Below are 27,198 nucleotides of genomic sequence, written 5' to 3' on the forward strand. Positions count from 1 at the left end.
GGTTTTTAAATGTATATAATTTATGTATTTATTATAGGGTTTATATTATTAACCTTTTAATATCAACAGATATAGTTGTAACTGCACTTTGGTTGCATGACAAAATATAAATGCAGTATTAACAATGAATTTAATCAAGATTGTGAACCCTGAGTGCTCAACAGACAATAAACAGAGTGACTTATTTTTTTCTTTGTTTCCTTGCGACAAATGCATGCCGATAAACTTCAGCCTACTGCCTCAATTCAGGAAGTGAACCTCTTTTGCTGCTCATCAGTGTTAAAGTAACAAAAAACCTCAGCTTAACCAAAACCTCAGACCAGAAAGAAAAAAACGATTTAAAAAAAAGTGTTTCATTTCGCTTTTTGCATGTGTAGCCTGCAACCTTTGCCAACCTCACCAGTTGACCCTTTCCTTCCAAGCAAAGACGATAGAGAAAGGTCACCAAAAAGGTTGATGATCATGGATTGGATTTCTAAGGGCAGGTTAGACATGTTGTCACATGCTCTGTGTTAGTATGTGTGTGTGTTGTGCATGTGTGCTTTTAGTACGTACTCTGAATACCCCAAAAGTTATATTCCAACATGTACCCTTTAAATGACTTCTGTGTGCTGTGATGCTCTTCTCATTTTAATATGACAATTTTATTCATTAAAACATTTAAAAAACGGTTCAGAGATGTGATTTGAAGATGTATATGTTTGTTAAACACAGAGGAAGGTTTCTGTCCTTCTGGTTGTTTTTTTTTAACGGTAGTATTTTGTACATCTCTAACTACCTTTTTGTCCTAAACTCATATCACATTCCTACTTGTCTTACCCACTCTAACTGTCCCTTACTATGTCACTCTCTGTGCCATTCACTGAAACACTCTTTGCCCTTTCACTGGCTGCTCACCACTATGCTGCTGCAGCCCCTAGTCTCTCTGAATGTCACGAGCGGTCTCTGGTTGCGTCCTGTTCTTTTTATAGTAGACCAGCTGAAATGTGAGGGGTCACAATGGGAGGATAAATACAAGGGCCAGAGGGCTGCAGGGTTGTCGCAGACGAAGGCCAGATCTTCTCCCTCTACCTCTCTCTTCTCTCAGCTCTCCTCCTAAACTCAAAGGTAAAAGAATATCATATGTGACCATGAGATAATTATACGACTTGGTAATATTGGTAATACGTTTTTTTGCCACCTGTTGCACATATTCGTGCTTCTAATGCATGAGAGAACTGTGTTGTTAAACCTACTCTTATACGCCACCAAAAGTGTATGCTTGGTGTGGTTATTTGGTTTGTTTTAGCGAGAGCTGCCTGACTGCAACATTTAAACCACAGCATCACACACTCCTCTTACTAACCTCTGATACACTAAAGCATATATTCTAAATGTTTCAGAGTTTATATATATATATATATATATGTATATATATATATATATATATATATATATATATATATATATATATAAATGCTTCAATTGCACATTGACCACGATCCATGTTTATGTATTGTCACATATACACTGCAAAAGACACGTTTCTAACAGAGAGTATTTGCCTTTTTAAAGTAAATGACTCATTACACTTAAAAAAGCCACTTTCACGTATCATGTCCTTATTTCAAGATATTACAAGCAAGAAATGCAACCTAAATTGTACAATAAGTAAAATAGATACAAATGTAGTAAATGAAAATAAGTTGCTTTTCCATAACATTTGGGCTCAGCTGACTTCTTTACATCACCAGTGGTTGCTACATCCTCCTTCTGGTTCAAAGTTTCCGTTGCATTGTTTCTGAGCAGGCCACAGTGACTCGGTGGTTTATGTAAGCTTTTCTCAAACCTGTTTAAATGTGTCCTTGCTGTCTGGTTTTTAAACTTCCTGCAGAGTGGGAAACTACTGAGCAGCAGGCTGTGGAGCTACATACTTCTCTTTTATGCAATCCTTTTTTCCCCCTGGGCCATAGCTCTTAAACTGCAATGTGTCGCAAAGTATGCTGTTTATATTTAGTCCAGCCTATTGATAGTGGAGGCACAGGTGGAGAGGGGGAGGGCTGGGGAAAAGAGGTTTAGGACTGAAGAGCGGTGAGGAGGACGGGAAAGGTCAGGGATAAGAGGCTAGAAAATGGAATAGGTCAGCCACATGCTTGTCATGACTTTTCAATGGTGGGCAGATACGTGCATGGTGGGAGAGGGTGGAGGGTTCTCTGATATTGGATCCCATGTTCTGCCACATATTGTGCCTGGGGGATACTGTGAAACCACATCAAATAAAGTTCCTTATTGTGCTGGAGTAGTTATAACTGCAACAACTGCAGCCAGACAATCCCCAACACTTGCTACACTTTAGAGACACAGCAGACAGACAGAAAAATGTAGAAGTAATGTATGTTCTCAGGGTGTTTTACCACTTCCTTCACAGTTAACCAATCATTCTTTCCTTTTCATCTACAAGTTTCCCACGCTTTTCACTGCGAAAACCATAACCACACGTTTTAAGCTCTGCAGATAGGTTTGTAGTGAACTATTGCCCTTGTATCTGCAAAAATGTTGCATTCGTCTTCAGTTAGGCAACCAAATATGACCTTGTTATCTCGTCTTTTGTCGTCTTCCTTCTCCTTACTATAGTCAGGATGCCTCACGCATACCCCTTCCTTACTCCTGAGCAGAAGAAGGAGCTCAGTGATATTGCTCAAAGGATCGTCGCTACAGGCAAGGGAATCCTCGCCGCAGATGAGTCCACTGGTAAATCATTTCTATAAAGTCTATTTTGTTTTTATCAATCAGTCATGTAGGAAGACCAACTGTGAATTAAATCACTTGAAAGTGCTGGCAAGTGTATAAAAAATGATTCTGTTTGAAATACCTATTTAGATATTTTTAAACAAGGGACATCTTAAAGCTACTGTGACAAGTTTTTAGCAGATTTTGAAACAGACTGAAAATAATATGAATACCTTGTTGTGGTCTACAAAAGCAAGGGAGAACATCAGCAATCAGGTTGATTATTTATTTATAGTGGTTATTATTGTATGAACTTCTTCCATGGTCAGGTGTGTGTTATGATAGCAGGCTTCAGAAGTCATTTCCTCCTTGTTTAATGATAAAGATGCTCAATGAATGGATATTGTTGACTGTTAAAAGAAAGCCGGATTACTTGTTTAAAAAACACATGTACAGGGCAATTTAGCATCACAATATGAGCCATGGTTTTTGTACAGAACGGCTGACCAAAATTAACGCAAGGTTCCTCACAGGAGCTTTAAATGTACCTTCTTCAAAAATAAATTGGTGATTTTATGCATAGGATCTACTTTTCATCTATCCTATCTCTTTGTAACCTCTAGGCAGCGTTGCCAAGCGCTTCCAGAGCATCAACGCTGAGAACACTGAGGAGAACAGGAGGCTGTACCGCCAGCTTCTCTTCACCGCTGACGACCGCATCAACCCATGCATCGGTGGCGTCATCCTCTTCCATGAGACCATGTACCAGAAGACCGATGATGGTAAGGTCTTTCCCCAGTACCTCAAAGAAAGAGGCATGGTGGTGGGCATCAAGGTCGACAAAGGTGTCGTTCCCCTGGCTGGAACCAATGGCGAGACAACCACTCAAGGTAAGTGGGAAAAAAAAAAAAGAAATACCGAGCTTTCTTCTCAGAGAGAATTAATATCTTTTATATCTTTCTTTGACTTCTTTCTTTGTGTCTTTGTCCTTTTTCATAGGTCTTGATGGTCTGTATGAGCGCTGCGCCCAGTACAAGAAGGATGGTGCTGACTTTGCCAAGTGGCGCTGTGTGCTGAAGATCACCCCGACCACTCCCTCAAAGCTTGCCATCCTTGAGAATGCTAACGTCCTGGCCCGCTATGCCAGCATCTGCCAGATGGTAAATACAAACAACAAGAATGAAAAAATCGTTGTGTAGGCAAAACAATTTCTCTATATTACAATCAATACTGTCAATTTCTGATGACGTTGATTGGGCCTTTTTTAACAATAGAGAAAACTGATTTGTATTATTTCTTCAAGATAGCCTTTTAGAAATTACTTAGCTAATAAATTGTGGAATAAAAGTCATGCTCATTAATTTCTTGTGTGTTTTGTCTTCTGCAGCACGGCATCGTCCCCATTGTTGAGCCTGAGATCCTCCCTGATGGTGACCACGACCTGAAGCGCTGCCAGTACGTCACAGAGAAGGTCCTTGCTGCCGTCTACAAGGCCTTGTCAGACCATCACGTCTACCTGGAGGGCACTCTGCTCAAGCCCAACATGGTGACCGCCGGACACTCCTGCTCACACAAGTACAGCAACCAAGAGATTGCCATGGCAACTGTGACCGCCCTGCGACGCACTGTGCCTCCTGCAGTTCCTGGTGAGTTTGATCGCAAAAAAGCCTACTTTTTACTGCAATCGTTGACTATCGATCAAACAGTTTGCATAACATTCACTCACATGTATAATGCTCAACTATCATGCTCTGCACAGGCATTACCTTTCTGTCTGGTGGCCAGAGTGAGGAGGAGGCCTCCATCAATCTGAACGCCATGAACCAGTGCCCTCTGTTAAGGCCTTGGGCCCTGACCTTCTCTTACGGCCGTGCACTGCAGGCCTCTGCCCTCAAAGCCTGGGCTGGCAAGAAGGAGAATGGAAAGGCATGCCAGGATGAGTTTATCAAGAGAGCTCTGGTAGGCCTGAACATAAATTGCAACAACATTGTTTCTTAGAGGGAATTTAATGGATTGTTAGCCCTAATCTCCAGTTCTGCATTAAAGATCTAAATATAATATTATTGTTTTTTTCCCTTTGCAGGCCAACAACCAGGCCTGCCAGGGAAAATATGTTTCATCTGCAACCAGCACCGCCGGTGGAGAGTCACTGTTCGTGGCTAACCACGCTTATTAATCATGGACACTCAATTTCCTTTCCATTTTATTCCCACCATCACGTCACCATGGAAAGATTGTATTGTCACAGGCACTGCAATACAGCATCTTGGTAGAAAGTGAAGGAGAAGATGGAAGAAAACTTTCCTTTGGGGTTGTTTCTGCAGCGAGAAGATCCTAAAAATGTTCTGCCTCCATTCCCTTGCTTTTTTTTTTCAGGTGAAGATTCCCACACTGTTTTTACACAACTTGTACTGTCCTCCTCGGTCTGATTACATCAAAACAGTATATGATTTATACTGGTACCAGGAATAAAGTACTAATACCTACAACGTTATTGTTGATTTGATTATTTCTGCTGCTGATTGTAAAATTACTCTGAGTTTATATCTAAAGCGTATGAAGATGCTGGAGCGACGTAAGACTTAAACATCTTTGACTGAGATGATGTTACAATGATAGCACAAGCACAAAGTCATTAAATGACAGATTAGTACATATTTAAAGACTAAATACAAATATATGTGCTGCCCATCAAAAAAAGGAAGAAAGACATTTTTTACTTTATGTGAAAACTCAGTAGCCCATCATGGCTTGCGAAAGGTGTGCCACTCATTCATCACCGAGTTATCATTGCAAGGGACGATGCCATCTAATGGGCTAACAATGCCAATGCTAAAGGTCACTCCTTTATATTCCAAACAAATTTTATTGGATTTTAACATGGCTGTTTTTACAAAGACACCTGCAATAATTAGACGCATCCCATTGTATTCACTTTCTCTGGAGCATCCTGAAGAAACTAATTACAGTATGTGATTCCATTTACGAAATCTAGAGAAGCAGTTTACATCTTGCAGCATGTGTTACAGATGACCTCTTGTGGTGTACAGAGGAGAGACATTAACACCTGCACTTATGGTTGTGTATAACAAAAGAGGATACTGTATCTCCTATAGCCTGCTGGTTTCTTTGTCTTAAGGTGTGTCCAATTCATTAATCTTATATCCTGTAAACTCACTGAAATACTACACAGAAGGACAGGAAGTACATCACAATGCTATGGAAATAAATTGTAAAGCTGGAAGAATGCTGCAATGATAACCAACATAATTTCCCTTTCACTTGTTGATGCTCTTGATGGTGCTGCTGTCGTTGCATTTACAGAGTCTGAGCTGCGACATACAAAGCTGCTGTCTGGATCAGTGCCATTGGAAGTGAAGGTCACGTAGCTAACATTTGCCCCAGCCACTTGGTCCATGATCCACATCTGAAATTCAGAAACTCGGGCATAAACCTCTGGCAAATTAGCCAGAGCACAAGGCACTCCAAAACTACTTATGCCCGCCTGGATCCACACTGAACCTTGTTTGCACTGCAAAGGTCCACCAGAGTCTCCCTTAAAACAGATGGAACAAGATAGAGTTAATGATACTTCAGATTAAAAATAAATTCTAGCCTGGATTACACATTTTTGCTGGGATTAACATCTTAACAGGAAATAGATCAAGACATAAGACATTTTGAGGAAGTCTGTCCTGATATAATAAGATGTTATTCAAACCTGACATATTCCTCTGTTCTCCTGTCCAGCACAAATCATTTGGTCAGTGATGTTTAGGTCAGGTGCTGGCTTGTAGATGCAGTTGCACTGCTTTTTTCCAATGACAGGAATTTGGACCTCTTTTAGTGCATTAAAGGCCTGGAGGGGCTCTGTGAAAGGGAAGAATGAAATCACAAGTTTAATATTCGTAACCTATCTTTTTACACAGTTTTAAGTGGATTTGATGTTATGGTAGGGGACTATAATGGAAACAATATAATTAAAAAATGAGATTGTGTCTTTGGTCTAGTTAAACTTTAACATTAATCGTTCTGTTTTGTTTTTCTTCTAGAATCATTTCTGCAATACTTTATGTGACAGTGCACTCCAACGTGACAGAAACACCATGGGGTATGTAGATGACAGAGATCACACCTTTGTGCTGCTGCCTGAGAACATCCATGCAATAAGGACAGGCCTGTGTGAGTATGCTAATATGATGAAAATAACAGTATATTAAGAGTGTATTTAGTGAATGGCTAATAGAAATATGTTATAAGTTCTATTGGCAACCCATTCAGTATGCTGTTCAGTCAAATATTTGAGTCTGGACCAAAGTGGTTGCCTTATTGATAGACATTGTCACAGCTAGAATCCCCTTAGTTTAGCTCAACGTCCAATGACAGTCTTTAATAGTCTTAATGCTAACTCTGTTTTAGCTTGATGTATGTACACCAGTCTAATACTCACCATCCTTTCCAATTCTGCCCCAGCCAGTGGCCCAGCAGAGGGTGGAGTTGTGGAATTGGCTGGAGTTACTTGCAAGGCAGATAGGTCTGATGTAGTTAGTGAAATTGACAGGGCTGTCTAGCTTCATGAGGGCGATGTCGTTGTTAAACATGGTGTTGTTGTAATTCGGATGAACAATGACCTGGGACACAGAGCGGCTCATCTCATTGACATTAGGGCCACTCTGAGTTTCTCTTCCCAAGTAAAGAGTCCATACATTCAGTGAGGTGCTGCAATAAGGAAGAAATAAAGATTAATGTTCAATAAATTAGTCACTGAATGCCCTTGAAAGTCTTGTGTTGCATGAGTGGACACCTGTCTTTCTCCTTCTCAGTCATTCTGTCTGCTAAATAGTTTAAGGGAGGTTTAATATATCTAATGTTTGATACTTGTCAGATGTTTGATACTCTTGAGAAGAGATTCTGCAAAGAATATTGTTTTACTTTGTATTCATTTATTGAACTTTTCTTCCATCTTCATGGGGTGCCTGTTTGAGTTTTCTGCATGCTGAGCAACTGCACTGCTATTCCATATTTGCAGCTTTCAGGGGAAATCTGTTGATTTTATTTGAGAAAAACAACTGTGACACTTAAAAGCAGATACAATTTTGATAGCACGCTAAATAGCACAGCTAGCTTACTGTTCAGTTGGGTAGACAAAAGGGTGCAACATTTTAATATGTTACATTTTTAATTACCGTTTGTTCAACCAACTGCGATATAGTTTATTTTTTTATTTCACACCTATACAAGTTTATATTTATTTAATAGGTGTAAAACTTGCCAGACTAACATTACTTACATTTCAAGATGTCAAATTGACCAGAATATTTTTTCACAATCCTTATTTAGTTTTTAGGATTTTTTGATTTGCCAGGGCTCTGAAATTATAATTTGTGCATTAGTAGATTTGAGTCTTTTCCATAAAACTCAGTCCTACTTAAAGCTAAAAACTGTTAAATTAAAACCTGATGTAAATATCGACCCACAACGATCTAAAATATTGCAAGCATGTGAAATTCCTCTTCTGTTTCGTATTGCTTGTGGTTATAGGTGCGAAACCTTATTCTTGACTGTTGATCCACTTTGGAAGCTATTCCTTTTTACTTACTTCCTAATTTATTACATGATTTATGCTGATTTACTTAGCTTTACACATCAGATTTAGTGTGTTTGTACAAAATAAATATCTCAATGATCTTAATCTGGTAGATAAAAGGGCCAATTAGATGGTCTTACTTTCAGTCTGAATTTGACTGACAATATAACCAATCTAATGACACAGTAATCTATAGGCTACTTTTGTGAAGCGGTTTCTTTTTCTGTAATTACTCTGATTTAACATTTGTGAAAATGTCCTATCACAATGACTTTCACAAAGAGAAACTCTTGTGTTCAGTCTTGCGTGGATGTGTGTTTCATTTGCTGAATGGTTGTGCTAACAGTCAAAGTAGAGCAAAAGACTGACCTAAATGTCAAGGATGGTAATTGTAGAAAATGAAAGTAGGGAAGTGAAGACCACTATGAAATTAAAAAATAAATGTTGCTCTTCATGATATTTTAACATTTGTTTATGTTAAACAAGCCATGTTTTTTTAAATGCTCTTGTGTGAAAGAAAAGTCACACATAAGAAAATGTTATTGTTATGTAACACCTTACAAGAGCCCCAACGTCACTTTACATCATAACAAACAAACAAACAAGACAACACAATAAAATCGGACAAAACTAAACTAGTATCTTCTGACTGTGGTAAAGTTAGAGTTAAAACATATTTTTCTTTTCAATAATTTAGACATCTGTTTATCTGGAAGCATAGTTACTGTATTTTTATGTATGGTTACTAATGCTTAAACCTGTGAAGACTTTTAAAGTTTTGGGAGTGCAAATTGTAAGCATGAAAAGTAAGAAAACATCTTACGTTAAGATGCAGTGAGCTGCTGTGACAACCCACTGGTCGTTGATGAGGGACCCTCCACAGATGTGTGATTGATTTGCACCTGATCCAAAGTGCACACTGACCATCCAGGGCCATGATCCAGCTGTGGCATTGTCCCCACCCACTATCCTTGTCCCCAGAGGTGCCACTCCACAGTCTGATAGAGCAAATAGTGTTTCAGGCGACAGAGTGCATTCATTTGCAGCTGAATGTGTTCTGCATACATCTGTCTGTTATGGAAGTGCATGTCCTGACTATATTACACCATGAAGAGCATTGACATGGTTAACTGGGAATAATTGTGAAAATACTTACCCTGTGCCTTTGACCCTGCAGAAAAGAGAAGTACACAAGTTACTTGCATCTTGTTACCTCAATGTCTTAGTCTCTTAACACATTAACTTTTACAGAGACGTCGGTAATGTAGATAACAAATACAGACACAAGGTGGTGGTAGAGTTCAAGCTACTTATTTGAACTCCATCTTACACATGAGCATGGATGAACTGTGCATTTACATTTCTGTGCAAAATCCTGTTATTTAGCTTTTATTTTATGTTTCAACATTGACATGGTCAGTAAAATGTATAGGCATTCTTCATATACTTTTTGAAGTACAGCAAATATGTATTGGATTGGTAAACAACTTGTTAACATTACAGCACAACTCAAAGAAGTCAGAGTCAAATTGGCTCTCTTTCATGCAAATAAAATGCTGGCATATGGAAGAACAAGGTGTATTATGTATGATATGTAACCGTTATGCATTACTTTGCAGAATTATATTTTACACAAGCAGATGATTATACCAACAATTTTGTTCAAAAAGTTTGTAAAACTGTCTACAGGGTCATTTAGTGAAGTACAGTTTGTGGAGGTTTGTTCAGTTGTATTTAAATTTAAAATCTCACATCAATCGGGTTTACAATATTTACAAGAGTTGTTTTACAGCAATAGAGATTTTAGTTTTTACTTTGACATCCAATTTTTAAAGTGTGTTACATCCTTGGAGCAGGAGTATTGACAGGTGAAGCTGTAGAAAATGTCACACAGTTTATTAAAAAAAGATAAAGGAAATGAAAAAATACAAAGGCTGTGTGATGAATGTAAATAAGCACAAATAACATATACTGAGCAGTTTTTTGTTTTTTTAAGTAAAACTTGTGAATGAATATTGCCATTAAAATCCCATTGGGAGTTTGATGGTTTGGCTTTTAATGTTTCTACTTTTAGACCTGTGCCGATTTGTTGAATGCTGCACAAAAAAAACTTGTTAGAACAAAATGAAAATAGCAAAATAAGAAGAGTGTTCGCCAGCTGGTTTAATGTGTCCAGAATTTGTAATGCAATGTTTTTATGCTACTGCTGATTAGTTTTAAAGTGAAAGCTGAAAAGTATACATATTTTCATGCAATGTGTAACAATTATATATGTAATCTGTCATTCTGGATGTTTTATTGATCATTATCCTATTATTACATGAAATGAGCGACTAATGCCAAAAAATGCTGTATCCTTTACATTTGCAAATACTCATAGACAAACATCAATATCTTTAAAAATGTAAAATAAGACATCTCTAAATAGTTAGTAGCCTTCTTTATTCATAATTTATACACATCCAGTAAAACCCTTTGAAGTGTAACATTGTAAACAATAATATATATAATATAAAGTGGAAACTCACCTTGCCCTGTCAAGACTATACACATGGAGAGTATCCATCCAGTCCAGGCTGCCATACTGTCCTTACTCTGACGAGACACAGAGCGTATGGCTTCTTGTTTTGTCCTCAGCCATACTTATGCACTCTTTAAAGCATCGACTTCTACTCAAACTGGTCTTTCTAGACACATCAGTTTATCAAGAAAGATTATCTAATCTCCTCAAAGTAATTACTCAAAACTGCTGTACACATTTAAATATTTCTTAAAGTGGTAATGGAAGTACAGGGCATATATTGTCATGACTTAACCATGTATCACTTTATAACATAAAATGAATAATAATAAAGCTCTCAATCATCCAGGTCACAGAGGGTCTGGCTGCAGACCACCACTCTCAGACCCTGCCTCGGAGTGGAGGTCTGCAGCCAGACTGTCTTGTGCCTGGTCATGGCAATTCAAAGCTTAATGAAATGAAATAAATAGGAACCTGGTCTTGGCTCAATGTCCATTTGCTTTTTTGGATCAGTCCTTGAAAAAAGCTAAAATATTTAACTCCATCAGTCGTGCTTAACGTTTATGTAAAAAAGAAATGTCTGTTCACTTGTCAGGAAGTTGTCTTCCAGATCATCTTGAGTTTCTCTCAAGTGGATGCATCAGGTATAGTAAAGCACAGAGGCACTGGTTGAACTCTGAGGTAATCATCTATGGTGACGTTTGGGTTATTAAGATCAATCCGTTCTAAATCCTTTGCCAGAGATTCAATGAGCCTTGTGCAAATTTTTTGATCTCTTGGTGGACAGGAACCATCCGAGTCATCTGATGTGTCATGACTTCTCAGCTCTGAACCATGCGGTGGGAAACTACAGGTAGCAGGAGAGGGCCGAATGTAATCTCTGCCTGTGGGGGCTGAGAATTCCCCCCCCCCCCCCCCCCTTCCCATGGGGTGATTCAAACCTGTGAAGATGTGAAAAGGTTTCATAGCTTTAAGGGGACTGGGGCGTTTCCCTCACGGGAGGGGCTCCACAGTCAAAGTCTTTGTTTTCAGGAATGGCGGGGAAAACAAGACTTTCGTCAGTCCATGGATTCTCCGGACTGCTCGGTTTTCTACATACATTTTTCAGCAGGGTTGTTTGATTGTTCAGCACTTTCTGCTTGGCAGTTTTGTAGTGCTGATGAATAAATGTGTTTTTCTGCCTGCAGGGATTGAACCTCATCCTGCAGGGTTTGAATCTGGTTCTGCAGGCTTTGGTTATTTTACTGCAGAGTTTCTTTTTCTACTTGCAATTTGATTTACTGCAGGAAGGACTTGCAATGGAAAAAACGAAGAAGTTGCCCAAGAACATCCAGGATTAAGATTTGACATGATGGACTAGCTCCTTTAACTTATTATGACCACATTTAAATCCCTTTTAGCCTCCATTCACTTGTTGCCTGTACAATTTAGGATCCATTTTAAATTTATTTTATTTGCTTTTAAATCTCCAAATGGTCTTTCCCCGCCCTACCTCTCTGAGTTTCTACATCCATACAAGCCCACCTGCTATCTCAGGTCAGCTGATCAGCTGACCTTTGGCAGGGTGCCAAAAACTAAACAGAAGCTCAGAGGGGACCATGCATTTGCTGTTGCGGCTCTAAAGCTGTGGAACAATCTGCCTCAGCACCTTAAACAGGCCTCTTCTCTGTCTGTTTTTAAGTCCCTTCTTAAAAACCATCTCTTCTCCTTGACCTTTAAAACTTTGTAAGACGGCGATTTTATGTATTTTATTTAATTTACAACGTACCTTGACTCATGTTTTATGCCTTGGAGGTTTTTTTTAATCTCACGTGAGCTGTTGTGTATTTTATTTTACTGTGCAGCACTTAGGTCAACTGTGGTTGTTGTAAAGTGCTAAAGAAAAAAAGTAGGATCAGATTGGATTAATATCACAAATGCTCATTGAATAGCTATTTAAGTTGGCAATATCCTCTAAGGAGAGGTGCGTCAAACCAGTACTAGTTCCTTGCAGATCTGTGTGGTTTGATCCAAAAGGATTCTCAGCTCCTGGCCCTCAAGAGATCTTGGTACACATTTTACATGATAAATGGAAACCTTCATGGATTGCTGTCAGCAATGCTACTAAGCTAAACCAACAAGAGGCAAGTCTGATCTAAATTTCCAAACAGGATTAATGCAGCCTGTCCTGGAAGCTAGGCATGAGCATTCACACCTCAAGCCTTTTTAGGATTGGGGGAGGTCACAGCTCTCAGGCAGCTGTCTAAACAACAGCTGAGATTTTACTCTAAACTGGACAAGTGGCTAAATTGTTGTCCCAAACAACAATAAGCACATAAAAAAAAATTAAACTACTCACTCATAAATACGCAACAACACAACTTTTGTTCAAACAACAAAAATGTAATTTCCCAAAGAAAGAAAAAAAAATATTCATATGAATCCCTTTAAGGATTAAAAATTCGGATTACTGGGAGTAAAAAATGCAACAAAACTGGTTTATTAAGGACCTCACACGGGCTGCAGCATAATGTTGGTATAAAAGGCCTCACGCGATCAACAATTATGTTGGGTTTTTATAGAGTAAAATTTTGTTATAAGATTAACATTAATAATTATCTTTATTTAATTATTAATATAAATGAATTGTTATTAAACCACACTGATGTCAGAGAACAACCAAATATTTGAATATCAGTCTCAAAATTAATTATTAAGTATTAATATTATTAATCATTAACAATTTGTATTTCATTTAAGGCGTGAAATCTGAACACAAAACCCTTTTACCCAGCCTATGTCACAATGCAAATACACCAGTAATCACAAACTGCTCTGTACATTATAACAGAATTTATTTAACAAAGAAACATCAAGTTAATCAATGACACCCAATCAAACAAATAACTATTATGAACTAAACTACAGAACACAAAGCATAACTAAACACACATGTTTGAGTGTGTGTGTGTGTGTGTGTGTGTGTGTGTGTGTGTGTGTGTGAGAAAGAGAGAGAGAGAGAGAGAAGAGAAGATGGCGGACAGGGACAATGCACCATATAGTCACATCCATAGATACCTAAAAACTATATATCTATCTATGGTCACGTCACACACAGACTAGATGGTGGACAAAAAGGGTAGCCATGTGGCCGCCCGATGAAATACCTGAAGCTCTCTGAGCTGAATTCAGTAACTATTACTTAAACACCAGAAAGCCTGTGGCCAGACTTTGATTCAACTGTACACTGGTCTTTCTGATGGTGGAAGCAGTTCACTGAAAGTAAACTAGCATAGCATTGAATGAAAACACACAGCGGTGAGCATAGCGGTTCAGTACAATAAAACAAATGCAGCAGCTTACAACAGATAATAAACACAATGTGATCTCTCATCAACAATAGTGCACAATTATCAGTGGTTACAAATGACACAATTATTTCTAAAAGCTATTTTTGCCCAAACCAAAATCTCTTACTGTGAATCACTCCTGGTGATTTTTGCAAGGTTTTACAGTGTGTGGTCTCCACTTTGTTGAATGTTGAAGGGGATATATACCCTTTTTTTACCCTTTAAACAGTCCCCTGTGCTCTAAATAAAACATCTGTGCTGCGCTTTGGTCCAAATGTTGAGCACCAGAGGAGGTTTGGGACCCTGTATAAACCAGACCACAAACAAAAGACTGGATGGATTTACACTCAACAAAAATATAAACGCAACACTTTTGTTTTTGCTCCCATTTGTCATGAGATGGACTCAAAGATCTAAAATTCATTCCAGATACACAATATTACCATTTCTCTCAAACATTGTTCATAAATCTGTCTAAATGTGTGATAGTGAGCACTTTTGCTTTGCTGAGACAATCCATCCCACCTCACAGGTGTGCCACATCAAGATGCTCATCAGACACCATGATTAGTGCACAGGTGTACCTTATACTGCCCACAATAAAAGGCCACTCTGAAATGTGCAGTTTTGTCTCACAGCAAAATGCCACAGATGGCGCAAGCATTGAGGGAGCGTGCAATTGGCATGCTGACAGCAGGAATGTCAACCAGATCTGTTGCTCGGGCATTGAATGTTCATTTCTCCACCATAAGCCGTCTCCAAAGGCGTTTCAGAGAATATGGCAGTACATCCAACCGGCCTCACAACCGCAGACCACGTGTAACCACACCAGCCCAGGACCTCCACATCCAGCAGGTTCACCTCCAAGATCGTCTGAGACCAGCTACTCAGACAGCTGCTGAAACAATTGGTTTGCATAACCAAAGAATTTCTGCACAAACTGTCAGAAACCGTCTCAGGGAAGCTCAACTGCATGCTCGTCGTCCTCATCGGGGTCTTAACCTGACTCCAGATCGTCGCCGTAACAGACTTGAGTGGGCAAATGCTCACATTCGATGGCGTCTGGCACGTTGGAGAGGTGTTCTCTTCACGGATGAATCTCGGTTTACATTGTTCAGGGCAGATGGCAGACAGCGTGTGTGGCGTCGTGTGGGTGAGCGCTTTGCTGATGTCAATGTTGTGGATCGAGTGGCCCATGGTGGTGGTGGGGTTATGGTATGGGCAGGCATCTGTTATGGACGAAGAACACAGGTGCATTTTATTGATGGCATTTTGAATGCACAGAGATACCGTGATGAGATCCTGAGGCCCATTGTTGTGCCATACATCCATGAACATCACCTCATGTTTCAGCAAGATAATGCACGGCCCCATGTTGCAAGGATCTGTACACAATTCTTGGAAGCTGAAAATGTCCCAGTTCTTGCATGGCCAGCATACTCACCGGACATGTCACCCATTGAGCATGTTTGGGATGTGCTTGACCGGCGTATACGACAGCGCGTACCAGTTCCCACTAATATCCAGCAACTTCGCACAGCCATTGAAGAGGAGTGGACCAACATTCCACAGGCCACAATTGACAATCTGATAAACTCTATGCGAAGAAGATGTGTTGCACTGCATGAGGCAAATGGTGGTCACACCAGATACTGACTGGTTCTGAGTCCCCAGACCCTCAATAAAGCAAAAACTGCACATTTCAGGGTGGCCTTTTATTGTGGACAGTCTAAGGTACACCTATGCACTAATCATGGTGTCTGATGAGCATCTTGATGTGGCACACCTGTGAGGTGGGATGGATTGTCTCAGCAAAGCAAAAGTGCTCACTATCACACATTTAGACAGATTTATGAACAATGTTTGAGAGAAATGGTAATATTGTGTATCTGGAATGAATTTTAGATCTTTGAGTCCATCTCATGACAAATGGGAGCAAAAACAAAAGTGTTGCGTTTATATTTTTGTTGAGTGTATTTCCCCATCTGTGGGTCAGTAGACACTCAGGTTAGTCAAATAAATGGAACCAGTAAAAGTAGATTTTCACAACATGTTGCCTTTAAAATCAGCAGCTTCAGGCAGGTTTCCTTCGTGGCAGATGCAGAGAGTAGGTAGCAGGATTCAGATTGTGGACCACAGCCTTGCTCAATTTTCCTTCTGGATTCTGGAGCTGGATTCTTTGTGTCCTTGTGCATTCAGGGATCAGTGGGCTGCAGCGCTCCTGTCCAGTTGCATTCAATGACGTCTTATGAAAATCAAAGGAAAGAATCTCTTTGCGCTTGAACCAGCTAGTGTTTGACTGTTGCCAAAACTTTAAAAAATATGCCGTCAAAGTAGTCCGCTGAATCCTCTGATGCATGAATTCAGCATCTGAAGATCTACAGAATTGTGGAGCAACCAGGGAGTAGTTGATTTGTGTCCTTTAATGCTGTAGATCAGCATGTGAAACATCCAGAGCAGGCTATCTGCAGTACCTTTAGGTTAGCAGAGAGGAGGGGATTGGCTCTTTGAATGCTGGGGTCTAGCACAGGGGTTCTTAACCTTTTTGACCTTGGGGCCCAACATTTTCAGGGCAAGGTAGTCTGGGGCCCAATCGAGTGAATGGTTCTGATTTAACTTTTGCGGTCATTTTTATTTAATAGCTATTTGTGTCACTATGTTGTAATAATGAATCCTGTTCTTCATTTGTATGTTTTTTAATCAATATATAACCTATACATAGGCTAATTATGCATAAAACCTTGCACAAGTTAAGATCATTTAATTAATTTTGCTCATATAAAACCATGTTTAAGTGCATGTTTGTCAAATAAGTAACACAATATAAACTTAGCAACAAAAGCAATAAAATTAGGTGCTCAATGAATTTAGGTAGATTTGTTGAAATTAAAATGAGCATTCTGTTTTGTGTAGCGCTGCCCCCGTTGCTGTCATTATTTTTTCGTTTTAAGAACCTCTCCATGACGTTTCCATTCAGATTCAGGCCCCGTTTACACGGAGACGCTGTGACAGCAAGACGAAACATTTGGACATGCGCAGTAGTCGACAACAAACAACAATGGCGGCGGCTATGTGCTTCAGCAGCTATTCGCGTTGTATCGTCTTTTAAAACAGAACCTTGATATGATACATCGTGTATGTCGCCGCCAAAAGAGCAACGAATACTTGCGGCAAATAGTTCAACATTTACCCAAGCACAGGGCGACCATATGCAGCATTTAGATAAAACCTGGGAGAACTAGCCGCTAAACAGGATGTTGTGGAGGAAGTGGTTATACTGCTGAGTGTCGCGCGTGTCGCGTTCTAAAGTTCCACTACTTCTAAGTGATGATACTGCCTCTGGTGGTCGGAGAGTATACTGCAGGCCAACGATCACGGCCCTTACGGCCCACAGATGCAAACATATTATCCCCTTGCGGCCCTGCAGGTGGCGCTCGGGCCGCGGCCCTATGGTTAAGAAACCCTGGTCTAGCAGGTGAAAGAGCCAGGGTGATGCTCAAAGCACTCACAGACGTTCCTCTTGGGAGGTGACAGCTTTTAGACTGGGTTCTCCTTGTGGGCTTACTTTGGGCCTCCTCCAGTGTGGATAGAGAATTCAGACCCCCCTCCCCTCCTGTTTTTCACAACAACGTGTTAGGTGCCATTGGGGGGTGCTCTATAGCCCCGTTTCCACCTAGCGGTTCAGTTTTGTTCGTCTCAGTTTGGCACGCATTATGCAGTGTTTCCATAGACTAAAGCCGGGAAAGATCCCCAAATAACCGATCCTTACCGTCCTACTGGGACTGGGGTGCCAGGAATATCAATACGACCCTAAAAGGTGGAGCTAAACATTGCACTCCGTAGTCAAATCATCACTTCCTGTGTTTAAATACTCAGTCGATTGTTTATTCATCTGTATTTCTCCTTGCGGCACACAACCTTCTCTGATACAAAGATTGCATTTTGTAATAAAGAGCCACATGCCAATGACAAAGCAGATGAATTGCTGGATGTCTTCCATCATTGGTTTTATTTGTGTTGCGTTTTTCTCCTTTGTTGAATTTATTAGCAGGTTAGCGGGTTGGCTGTAAACGATTAGCTGATATCATGTGACGCTATTACGTAGCTGACACGGCTATCAGACTTACACGCTGCCTACCAAATGGGACATGGTTGGCTGTGGAAATGCAAAGGGGATCAGGTTTTACAGAACCAAACCGTACCAAACTGTACTGATCCATACCGGACCGCTGTGTGGAAACAAGGCTTATGTAAGTTCCACTGTGTTTTTCCCTCAGAAATAAGGCGGGCTTTCAAAGGGGGATACAGGCCTGAGACCTTTGTTAACACATGGCCAGAGTCCAACAAATGCTCAGACAAGTGTCCTTTGAATTGAATAAATACTTTTTTTACACACTCCCATACCTTTCAGAGGGACAAGGTCAAGGAGTAAGGCCCTCTGGGTCACAACAGACATGCTTTTCTGACAGTAATGACCACTTGCCCTTGATTACCACCAGTCTGTCAAATTACACTTTTACTTTTATATTGCATATATGGTCTAATAATTATTTGGAACTTCAACTGACATCATTTAGAGGATGTTTTTTTATTTGTATTTTGATTCCCTAGGCACAAGGTTGAAAACAGAACAGATTTACATGCATTACTCTGGTGAGATTATAACTTTTTATAGTAAATGCTGACATGCTTTAATAAGTACATTTTACTGCAGTTTGAAATGTATTTGTAGTGTTTGAATATGCTTTGATTTAGTTTCTTTCTTGGTAAAGTTATTTACTTTATTCTCAGACATTAGCATACATGTTTTTACCTTGGTTAAATTTGAATTACTTTTTTGAAACAATGTCTAATTTAATATATTTTGTTAGACATTTCCCTATGTTTCCATATGAACCAGTTAACACCATTCAAGGACTAAAACATTGAATTGGACCTCTTTGATTCTGCTTATCTTTCCTGAACAAACAAGCCATTCAGCTGGTCTTATATTTTTTAAACCAATCCAAAAGAGAAACTGTTTCCTTCAATCCAAAATATTTCTTTATTTGTGGATGTAGTTTGTTTTTCTTGTGCTTTTGCTCTTTTTTTGTTCTTTTCAAATTTTAACTTCAGAAGACATGACCTTTGCATTAAATTGAGTATTTTTATAGGTTACAATGAATATGTAGAAATAACTTAGCAGGTCCTTCATTTATAGTTGGCAATAATTCTAAGCCTTAATTTTATGATGTTTAATAAGGTTAAAAGTTTTTTTTCGTGTCAACACAATGTTGCTGTTAATTAATAATAATTGATTATATTAACTCACTGAAATACTACACAGAAGGACAGACTGTCAAGTCATGAAGTACATCACAATGCTATGGAGATAACTTGTAAAGCTGGAAGAGTGCTGCAATGAAAACCAACATAATTTCCCTTTCACTTCTTGATGCTCTTGATGGTGCTGCTGTCGTTGCATTTACAGAGTCTGAGCTGCGACATACAAAGCTGTTGTCTGGATCAGTGCCATTGGAGGTGAAGGTCACATAGCTAACATTTGCCCCAGCCACTTGGTCCATGATCCACATCTGAAATTCAGAAACTCGGGCATAAACCTCTGGGAAATTAGCCAGAGCACAAGGCACTCCAAAACTACTTATGCCCGCCTGGATCCACACTGAACCTTGTTTGCACTGCAAAGGTCCACCAGAGTCTCCCTTAAAACAGATGGAACAAGATAGAGTTAATGATACTTCAGATTAAAAATAAATTCTAGCCTGGATTACACATTTTTGCTGGGATTAACATCTTAACAGGAAATAGATCAAGACATAAGACATTTTGAGAAAGTCTGTCCTGATATAATAAGATGTTATTCTAACCTGACATATTCCTCTGTTCTCCTGTCCAGCACAAATCATTTGGTCAGTGATGTTTGCGTCAGGTGCTGGCTTGTAGTTGCAGCTGCACTGCTTACTTCCAATGACAGGAATTTGGACCTCCTGTAGTGCATTGAAGGCCTGGATGGGCTCTGTGAGAAGGAAGTATGAAATCACAAGTTTAATATTCGTAACCTATCTTTTTACACAGTTTTAAGTGGATTTGATGTTCTGGTAGGGGACTATAATGGAAACAATATAATTAAAAAATGAGATTGTGTCTATGGTCTAGTTAAACTTTAACATTAATCGTTCTGCTTTGTCATCAATCATTTAATCATTTCTGCAATACTTTATGTGACAGTGCACTCCAACGTGACAGAAACACCATGGGGTATGTAGATGACAGAGATCACACCTTTGTGCTGCTGCCTGAGAACATCCATGCAATAAGGACAGGCCTGTGTGAGTATGCTAATATGATGAAAATAACAGTATATTAAGAGTGTATTTAGTGAATGGCTAATAGAAATATGTTATAAGTTCTATTGGCAACCCATTCAGTATGCTGTTCAGTCAAATATTTGAGTCTGGACCAAAATGGTTGCCTTATTGATAGACATTGTCACAGCTAGAATCCCCTTAGTTTAGCTCAACGTCCAATGACAGTCTTTAATAGTCTGAATGCTAACTCTGTTTTAGCTTGATGTATGTACACCAGTCTAATACTCACCATCCTTTCCAATTCTGCCCCAGCCAGTGGCCCAGCAGAGGGTGGAGTTGTGGAATTGGCTGGAGTTACTTGCAAGGCAGATAGGTCTGATGTAGTTAGTGAAATTGACAGGGCTGTCTAGCTTCATGAGGGCGATGTCGTTGTTAAAGAATGTGTTGTTGTAATTCGGATGAACAATGACCTGGGACACAGAGCGGCTCACCTCATTGACATTAGGGCCACTCTGAGTTTCTCTTCCCAAGTAAAGAGTCCATACATTCAGTGAGGTGCTGCAATAAGGAAGAAATAAAGATTAATGTTCAATAAATTAGTCACTGAATGCCCTTGAAAGTCTTGTGTTGCATGAGTGGACACCTGTCTTTCTCCTTCTCAGTCATTCTCTGTCTGCTAAATAGTTTAAGGGAGGTTTAATATATCTAATGTTTGATACTTGTCAGATGTTTGATACTCTTGAGAAGAGATTCTGCAAAGAATATTGTTTTACTTTGTATTCATTTATTGAACTTTTCTTCCATCTTCATGGGGTGCCTGTTTGAGTTTTCTGCATGCTGAGCAACTGCACTGCTATTCCATATTTGCAGCTTTCAGGGGAAATCTGTTGATTTTATTTGAGAAAAACAACTGTGACACTTAAAAGCAGATACAATTTTGATAGCGCGCTAAATAGCACAGCTAGCTTACTGTTCAGTTGGGTGCAACATTTTAATATGTTACATTTTTAATTACCGTTTGTTCAACCAACTGCGATATAGTTTATTTTTTTATTTCACACCTATATAAATTTATATCTATTTAATAAGTGTAAAACTTGCCATACTAACATTACTTACATTTCAAGATGTCAAATTGACCAGAATATTTTTCTACAGTCCTTGTTTAGTTTTTAGGATTTTTTGATTTGCCAGGGCTCTGAAATTATAATTTGTGCATTAGTAGATTTGAGTCTTTTCCATAAAACTCAGTCCTACTTAAAGCTAAAAAGTGTTAAATTAAAACCTGACGTAAATATTGACCCACAACTATCTAAAACATTGCTAGCATGGGGAATGTCTCTTCTGTTTCGTATTGCTTGTGGTTTTCTAGGTGTGTAACCTTCAAGCTAACAAACAATATCAAGCGTTTGTGGGCCAACTGTTTCTCTTTTATTTCATTCAGGCACTTGAAAGGGGAGCGTGCCTAAAGCCCCGTTTCCCCGGATCATTACAGTTTGGTACGGTTTGGTTGACAAGCCTGATTCCATTTGCGTTTCCACAGCCACCCGTGCCCTATTTGGTAGGTGGCGTGTAAGCCGGATGCAGATAGCCGCTATGTAAATAGCATCATATGATAGCAGCTAAACGAGGAGAAAAATGCTACACAAACAAAACCACCGCTGGAGACATCCAGCAGTTCATCCACTTTGTCATTGGCATGTGACTCTTTATTACAAGAACTCAATCACGCTTTGTTTCAGAGAAGGCTATGTGCCGCGAGGAGAAATACAGACGTAAACAATCAGCTGTGTATTACAGTCAATGGTTTAAACATGGCGGAGTTCTGTTTGCCAACGTCACACGGGAAGTGACGATTCTTTCGACCAGTCAGCGGACTGCAGTGTTTAGCTCCACCTTTTCGGGTCGGCTCGAGATTCTTGGCACCTCAAAGGAAGGGTCCCAAAAAGTGGGACTGTACGGATCGGTTATTTGGGAATCTTTCCTGGGATTAGTCTATGGAAACACCGCAAAATGCGTGCTGTACCGAGACGAACCGAGCCGGACCGCTCGGTGGGAATGGGGCTTTAGTTCCCACAGCCCTTTGTTCCACATACTGTATGTTCCCCTACCCCTAAACCTAACCCCTTGTGGGATCATTGGGCTGTAGGAACATAGGGTGACCCCCTTTAAAGTTTCTAGTCGGTACAAAATGCTTTCAGACAACATATGTCAAGTAACTGTGACATGCTAATCAACAGTTTTGTGTGTTACTTTTGTTACTTTCATTTACTCCAGTTGACTTTGAAAGCTATTTGTGGCATGTTAACTTACTGTTGAGCAGACTTACTCTTATTTGTTAACCCTTTTAACTTTAACTGTTGAGGCTACAAAACGACATCTGTTTTTTTACAAAACTACTTTACTAAAATCCAATATTTAGTACTTTAGAAAACTATGTACTTTACTGTTGATCCGCTTTGGAAGCCATTCCTTTTTACTTACTTCCTTATTTATTACATTTGGCTGATTTACTTAGCTTTAGATTTAGTGTGTTTGTACAAAATAAATATCTCAATGATCTTCATCTTATAAATAAATTAGAATAAAATGGCCAATAAGAGATAAGAATAAGAGGTTTCACTTTCAGTCTGAATTTGACAGACAATATAACCGATCTAATGGCACAGTAGTTTCTAGCAGTGATCCGCGTAGCGTAGTTTGGGGGTCCGCGGAATATTTTACAAAAAATTGTAAAAGTTGATCATTGAAAAAGCATATCTACAAACAAAAAAAGAAAAAACACCTCACCACTCACATTTTCTCAAAGATTGTAAAATGATTTATAAAGTATAAATGTAGTTTAATTCTAGTGTTGCAAATTACTATGTAGTACCTGAATAGGCCTACATTGTATGAACATAATGCTGATTAATGTTACAATATTGAGGGGGGTCCTGGGAAAAATGTGTCACCTGAAAGGGGTCCATTGTCTAAAAAAAGTTTGAGAACTCCTGGTCTAATAGGCTACTTTTATGAAGCTGTTTTTTTAAATATAATAACTCTGATTTAATTTTTGTTAAAATTTTCTATCACAATGACTTTCACAAAGAGAAACTCTTGTGTTCAGTCTTGAGTGGATGTGTGTTACATTTGCTGAATGGCTGTGCTAGCAGTCAAAGTAGAGCAAAAGACTGACCTAAAGGATGATAACTGTAGAAAATTAAAGTAGGAGATGGAGACCACCATGAAATAAAAAAAAAAAAATTCTGCTCTGATTTTAACATTTGTTTTTGTTAAACAAGCCATGTTTTTTAAAATACTGTTGTGTGAAAGAAAAGTCACACATTAGAAAATGTTATTGTTACCATTTATGTAACAACTTACAAGAGATGTACATCGTACAACGTCGCTTTACATCATAGCACACAAACGAGAAAACACAATAAAATCAGACAAAACTAGACAGTATCTTCTGACTGTGGTAAAGTTAGAGTTAAAACATATTTTTCTTTTCAATAATTTAGACATCTGTTTATCTGGAAGCATAGTTACTGTATTTTTATGTATGGTTACTAATGCTTAAACCTGTGAAGACTTTTAAAGTTTTGGGAGTGCAAATTGTAAGCATGAAAAGTAAGAAAACATCTTACGTTAAGATGCAGTGAGCTGCTGTGACAACCCACTGGTTGTTGATGAGGGACCCTCCACAGACGTGTGCTTGATTTGCACCTGATCCAAAGTGCACACTGACCATCCAGGGCCATGATCCAGCTGTGGCATTGTCCCCACCCACTATCCTTGTCCCCAGAGGTGCCACTCCACAGTCTGATAGAGCAAATAGTGTTTCAGGCGACAGAGTGCATTCATTTGCAGCTGAATGTGTTCTGCATACATCTGTCTGTTATGGAAGTGCATGTCCTGACTATATTACACCATGAAGAGCATTGACATGGTTAACTGGGAATAATTGTGAAAATACTTACCCTGTGCCTTTGACCCTGCAGAAAAGAGAAGTACACAAGTTACTTGCATCTTGTTACCTCAATGTTTTAGTCTCTTAACACATTAACTTTTACAGAGACGTCGGTAATGTAGATAACAAATACAGACACAAGGTGGTGGTAGAGTTCAAGCTACTTATTTGAACTCCATCTTACACATGAGCATGGATGAACTGTGCATTTACATTTCTGTGCAAAGTTCTTCTTATTTAGCTTTTATTTTATGTTTCAACATTGACATGATCAGTAAAATGTATAGGCATTCTTCATATACTTTTTGAAGTACAGCAAATATGTATTGGATTGGTAAACAACTTGTTAACATTTGTGTTGTAAGCTCTAACAGTTTACAGCTTAACAGCACAACTCAAATAATTCAGAGTCAAATTGGCTCTCTGCCATGCAAATAAAATGTTGGCATATGGAAGAACAAAGTGTACTACGTATGATATGTAACAGTTTGCACTACTTTGTGGAATTATATGCTACAGAAGCAGCTGATTATACCAACAATTTTGTTCAAAAAGTCTGTAAAATTGTCTACGGGGGTCATTTAGTGAGATACAGTTTGTAGATGTTTGTTTAGTCTATGTCAATCTTGTTTTTAAAGTCAAGATTACAACAATAAAGATTGTAGTTTTTACTTTGACATCCTGTAGAAAATGTCACTGAATCGTTAGTAGCATTCTTTATTCATAATTTATGCACATCCAGTAAAACCCTTTGAAGTGTAACATTGTAAACAATAATATATATAATATAATAAAGTGGAAACTCACCTTGCCCAGTCAAGACTAGACACATGGAGAGTATCCATCCAGTCCAAGTTGCCATACTGTCCTCTCACTGACTCTAACTAGATACAGAGCGTATGGCTTCTTGTTTTGTCCTCAGCCACACTTATTTATAGCATCGACTTCTACTCAAACCGGTCTTTCTAGACACATCAGCTTATCAGGAAAGATTATCTAATCGCCTCAAAGTAATAACTCAAAACTGCTGTACACATTTAAATGTTTCTTAAAGTGGTAACCAAAGTACAGGGCATATATTTTGTTATGACTTCACCATGTATCACTTTATAACATAAAATGAATAATAATGAAGGTTAGTTGGCTGGATTTACAGTCAGTGGAAGGTCAGTCATCCAGGTAATTCAAAGCCTAATGAAATGAAATAAAAAGGCACCTGGTCTTGGCTGAAGGTCCAGTTGCTTGTTTTGGATGAGTCCTTGAATGAGCTAAAACATTTAACTCCATCAGTAATGCTTAACATTTATGTAAAAAGAAAATGATTGTGCACTTATCAGGCTCTTCATGACTTGCAAGTCATTCTTAAACCTGCTTGAGATGTAACAGCTTATTTATTGTATTATTTATTGTATTGTATTTATAAAGGGACCATGTACAATATTGAACATACATTCATTTGATGCATTGCTCTTCTTTGCCAACAGTTTGATAACCTTGACAACCGGTCGAATTCAAAAGCTTGCGTTTTCACCCCCGTGAAACACCGACGCCGTGTGAACGAAAGGCCAATCCGATACTCAACTGTTTCGTTTTACTGTCCCAGCGTCTCCGGGTAAACGGGGCCTTGAGCTGCTGGTTAGCATAGACAGCATAGAAGGAAATGAATAGAGACAAAGAAAGCAATAACAATAATGAATAAAACAGATTTAGGATGCAAATAATATGGTCAAAGTATGTGTAGCATTAGCAGTAACAGCGGAGTATGAAAAAAGTCTGATAAGTCTAAAAGGTCTGTTACAGTGACATTAAAATGGGGTAGCTCTTTGGACATAATTAGGATACACTCAGATGTTGCAGTTTATCTCTATTCTTGATATGTACATCCATGCACATTTATTAGAGCCTTTAAAAGTCCTCAGACACAAACTCCTTTGCTAGAATGAAACTGGCATTTTTAGAACTACTTTAATCCGCTGTGTGTGTCATTTGTTGGCCTAGTTTGACAGTGTATATTTAGCAAAACAAACCATGCTTATGTCACAGCCTTCTCAAGTTTCTGGAGTACATAAGTGGCTACAGATATGTTTTGTCTTAAGTATTTGCAGATCTGTATATTGACACTGGAAGAATAACTCTTTTCTTTCAGTCAGCTTGTGTGTGCTCCATTAGATCCTGAACCCTGAAGTACTCACTCTTTCAACCTGATGAAAGAAGTAAGGGTGTCAGAGAAAGAAAGGAGAGAAAACAAGATGTTGCATCAGATGCAGTGATGTTTGAGCACAAAGTACAAGGAAAATAATCACATTAATCACTTCTTTAAATCACTTCCAGTCAAACTTTTGTTCCTCCCTAAAGAAAGACAACACTTCAGCTCTTTGACACAGATACCCTGTGTGATCTCCAAATAAGAAACAACCATGTTCTATGTGGCCAATTGAATAGCAGAGTTAAACAATTCAGAACTGCTAATTAAGTGAATAAATATTCTCAAAGGGGAGTGAAACAGAAAGCACCTTTTCCTTCAAACATCAAACACTTGTCCTGGCTAAAAATTAACTCAAATCAAAGGGATGATTATTGCAGGAAACAGTCTGTGCAGAAAGTAGGGGGGAGAAGAAGTGTTCTCCTGTTTTATCCTCGTATTCTCAAAATTCAACACCACACTAACTTTTTACCCTGATATAAAAGAGTTGTAGTCTTGCCTGAGTGTTTGCCCACATAAGCTCAGCAGGATTACCCTCTCCATTTGTTCATAGCAACACTGCACCAATGTAAAGTAGCCCCAAAAA

At 38.9% G+C, this 27,198-nt stretch overlaps 2 protein-coding genes across 2 annotated transcripts; one reads left to right on the forward strand and one right to left on the reverse strand.

Annotated features, from left to right (window-relative positions):
• Positions 1-952: 952 nt before the first annotated feature.
• Positions 953-5,198, forward strand: aldoab (aldolase a, fructose-bisphosphate, b). Its single transcript, XM_079334532.1, has 7 exons — positions 953-1,107; positions 2,614-2,730; positions 3,333-3,599; positions 3,709-3,869; positions 4,097-4,355; positions 4,469-4,668; positions 4,793-5,198. Exons 2-7 carry the CDS (start codon positions 2,619-2,621, stop codon positions 4,883-4,885), a joined length of 1,092 nt encoding a protein of 363 aa, XP_079190658.1. The 5' UTR covers positions 953-1,107; positions 2,614-2,618; the 3' UTR covers positions 4,886-5,198.
• A 645-nt stretch (positions 5,199-5,843) lies between these two features.
• On the reverse strand, positions 5,844-25,305 carry LOC306842241 (transmembrane protease serine 9-like; the record flags this gene model as incomplete). Its single annotated transcript, XM_079372367.1, has 14 exons — positions 25,217-25,305; positions 24,420-24,434; positions 24,087-24,261; positions 20,744-21,012; positions 20,014-20,162; positions 19,511-19,848; positions 19,458-19,464; positions 10,825-10,891; positions 9,453-9,467; positions 9,120-9,294; positions 7,160-7,428; positions 6,431-6,579; positions 6,053-6,265; positions 5,844-5,894 (listed from the first exon to the last, which is right to left on the reverse strand). Exons 1-14 carry the CDS (start codon positions 25,269-25,271, stop codon positions 5,844-5,846), a joined length of 1,947 nt encoding a protein of 648 aa, XP_079228493.1. The 5' UTR covers positions 25,272-25,305.
• Between the last annotated feature and the right edge of the window lie 1,893 nt (positions 25,306-27,198).

Source organism: Symphodus melops (assembly GCF_947650265.1).
Source record: "Symphodus melops genome assembly, chromosome: 21".
Classification (NCBI taxonomy): Eukaryota; Metazoa; Chordata; class Actinopteri; order Labriformes; family Labridae; genus Symphodus; species Symphodus melops.

What these genes read in the sequence shown, in the direction of transcription:
- aldoab (XM_079334532.1), top strand. Translation starts at nt 2,619, where the DNA reads ATGCCTCACGCATACCCCTTCCTTACTCCTGAGCAGAAGAAGGAGCTC. An exon ending in ATGCCAGCATCTGCCAGATG is followed by an intron (nt 3,870 to 4,096) that starts GTAAATACAAAC and finishes TGTCTTCTGCAG; the next exon opens with CACGGCATCGTCCCCATTGT. An exon ending in AGTTTATCAAGAGAGCTCTG is followed by an intron (nt 4,669 to 4,792) that starts GTAGGCCTGAAC and finishes TTCCCTTTGCAG; the next exon opens with GCCAACAACCAGGCCTGCCA.